The following is a 2,600-nucleotide window of genomic DNA, read 5'->3' as shown; positions in this document are numbered from 1 at the left end:
GGCTGCAGTTGGAGACGGAGCGGTTACGAGCGAGCTTTAACAGACATGTGCAGTCGGGAGCAGCAATAATACCCCGCGTCGCACAGGAGCCGGCGGTCTGTGATTTTGCAACAAGGAGCTGATAAAAGCAATACATTGTTCTGTAACTAAAGTGATCCAGTGCGCAATGGGCGACAAGGCGTCAAACTTCAGGTTGAAGCACCGGCGAGTGGCTATCGTCACCTACCAGACGGATACTTTAACGATTGGCGAAGCTCTAAGCAAAAAAGAAGGGAAGCGTTTTTCATTTAGAAGAGAGATTAACTTTTGGTTGGGAATTTAATTGGATAACGGTAGGAAAAAGAAAGACACTTTCTGGGTGAAATTAGTCACATTCTCTGCCTGACAGTACCACTGTGATAATTGTCGAAAGGTTTCAATGTTATTATTTAGAATATTACATATAACATCGGACTGCACTTGACTTGGTCACTTTTGTCTACCCAAATACACAGGGTAGGCTACGATTAAGTGGCAATGATGGACATTAATAGGTTAGTAATTTGAAGTCAAAGAATATATAGCCATATTATTATTTGTGTCAATAAGTTGAGATATAAAAGGGAAATTTGAATTTGCACTATGATGGAAGTACCACCACCATGCTCGAAAAAGAGCCTATCTCTCTCGCTCCCCGTTCCCCGGGAGCAGGCGACCCTAAAGCCTCCGCAACATCTTTGGAGGCAGCCACGGACCCCCATCAAAATCAAACACCGGGGATACTCCGACACCGACCGCAAACACCACCGAGGGATAGAGCGCTCTAATGCCATGGACACGAGCGACAGACCGGGGCTGAGGAAGTGTCGGATGTCCTGGCCATCCTCGTTCCAAGGAACCACGAACCCCTCCATCGGCAATTGTGTTGGAAATAGACGGTATGACGTACATCCAACAGACATGTCCAAACATTATAATCGAAGCACATATGCATAAATAGAGCCACTAATAATGAGTGGGTGGTGCTCTGTGTTAAAGTATGCCGGAAGGGTTAACTGATATGAGGTGTTTGGTATTGGGAGGCGGGACGCGTGGGTTCTCCGTGGTGATGCTTTATGCGTCTTGGGCATGTCAGAGAACATGAGTTTAAGCACTCGGATTGGCATTGTCTGTAAACCCGCCCGCCCACACAAAAACAGGAATAACAAGGGAATAGATCAATAACGCTTTAAGAGTAGCCTAGGCCTATATGACCATGACAAACATATTATATAGATAACAGAAATACATTTGTTTTGCGCGTTTCTAATGGTTTCAAAGGTCTAGTGGGTGCGTTCGTGCGTGCATACTTGACTCAGATAATCTTCCACTGAAGCGTTCGGCTATTGGCAATGTTGGCATAGCTGATACGCCATCCATGGGTACAGTTCACATAGAGGTCATCTCCATGTAACATACCTGGACAGGTCAGGTGCATCACCTACAGGCAGTGGTTCTCATTTCAGGGCTTGAGTGCCTCAGTATGATATCATCTTTCTTATTGAATTGAATCAAATTAAAGGTTAAAATAAGAACCAGCAGATTCTGTTTCCCTGAAGGGTGGAACTGACCTGGTTTGGGTTGGCTATAGTCGCGGTAGTTTAGCCATACCTCAAAATCACGCTGCTGTCACGACTCCTTGGAGGGCTGGGGAATTTTGTATTAGCCGAAACGGCTAAAATGTTACGCTGGCTTCCAGCTGCTACACTTTTATTGGATGTTACATTTCAAGAAATTATATAAAAGTGTATTTGTCATGTACTCCTATGCTATTGTAATGGTGAATTTACTCACTCATCATTATTCATTATTCATTCAGGATTATGCATAATCTGTAGGATCCTCGAGGATGTAGAAGTGTTTATAAACATATTCTATTCTTATTTAACAATAAAAGTGATTCCAAAATGACACAATACATTATGTATCATTCATTTCAATTTGGCCCAAAATAATCTGAAACACATCCAAAACAAACAGCAAATAAAATGCATCCAGAAAATGTGTAGAGTCAGAAGTTTGATGTAGTCATTGTGTACTATTAATATGGGACCAAATACTTCTCTTTTGACTACTTTAATAAACACATAAGTGAATTTGTCCCAATACTTTTGGTCTCCTGAAATGGAGGGACTATGTATAAAAGTGGTGTCCTTTTTAAACTGTTCACCGATATGGATGAAAATACCCTCAAATGAAAGGTGCTGGAGTACGGAGCCCAGCAAAAGTCACTGGGGTGGCAGGTAGCCTAGTGGTTAGAGCGTTGGACTAGTAAACGAAAGATTGCAAGATCGAATCCCCGAGCTGCCAAGGTAAAAATCTGTCCTTCTGCCCCCCACTGTTTCTAAGCCGTCATTGAAAATAACAATTTGTTCTTAATTGACTTGCATAAAGGTAAAATGTTAAAAAAAAAACTATTCTACTACTTTTGGAGCTCACTGTATAAATAAGAAAAAGGTATGTACTGCATTAGTTATATAGGATGAGCTATGTCGAGAATACAGTATGCACATACACTGACTATACCAAACATTAGGAACACTTTGCTAATATTGAGTTGCCCTCAAAACATCCTCAATTTG

General features: G+C 41.8%; 1 protein-coding gene across 1 annotated transcript in view; it reads left to right on the top strand.

The window, feature by feature from the left end:
* Positions 1-530: 530 nt before the first annotated feature.
* LOC110538427 (3',5'-cyclic-AMP phosphodiesterase 4C) overlaps positions 531-2,600 on the top strand; it is a 68,067-nt gene continuing 65,997 nt past the window's right edge. The window contains exon 1 of the mRNA XM_036938384.2: positions 531-917. Within this exon, the coding sequence (XP_036794279.2) occupies positions 622-917 (296 nt within the window). The 5' untranslated portion in view covers positions 531-621. The remainder of the gene's footprint in view (positions 918-2,600) is intronic.

The sequence above is a fragment of the Oncorhynchus mykiss genome, chromosome 12 (genome assembly GCF_057628025.1).
Source record: "Oncorhynchus mykiss isolate SJ-2025 chromosome 12, ASM5762802v1, whole genome shotgun sequence".
Lineage (NCBI taxonomy): Eukaryota > Metazoa > Chordata > Actinopteri > Salmoniformes > Salmonidae > Oncorhynchus > Oncorhynchus mykiss.
The sequence above is the reverse complement of the archived record's forward strand: the minus strand, read 5'-3'. Positions and strand labels throughout refer to the sequence as shown.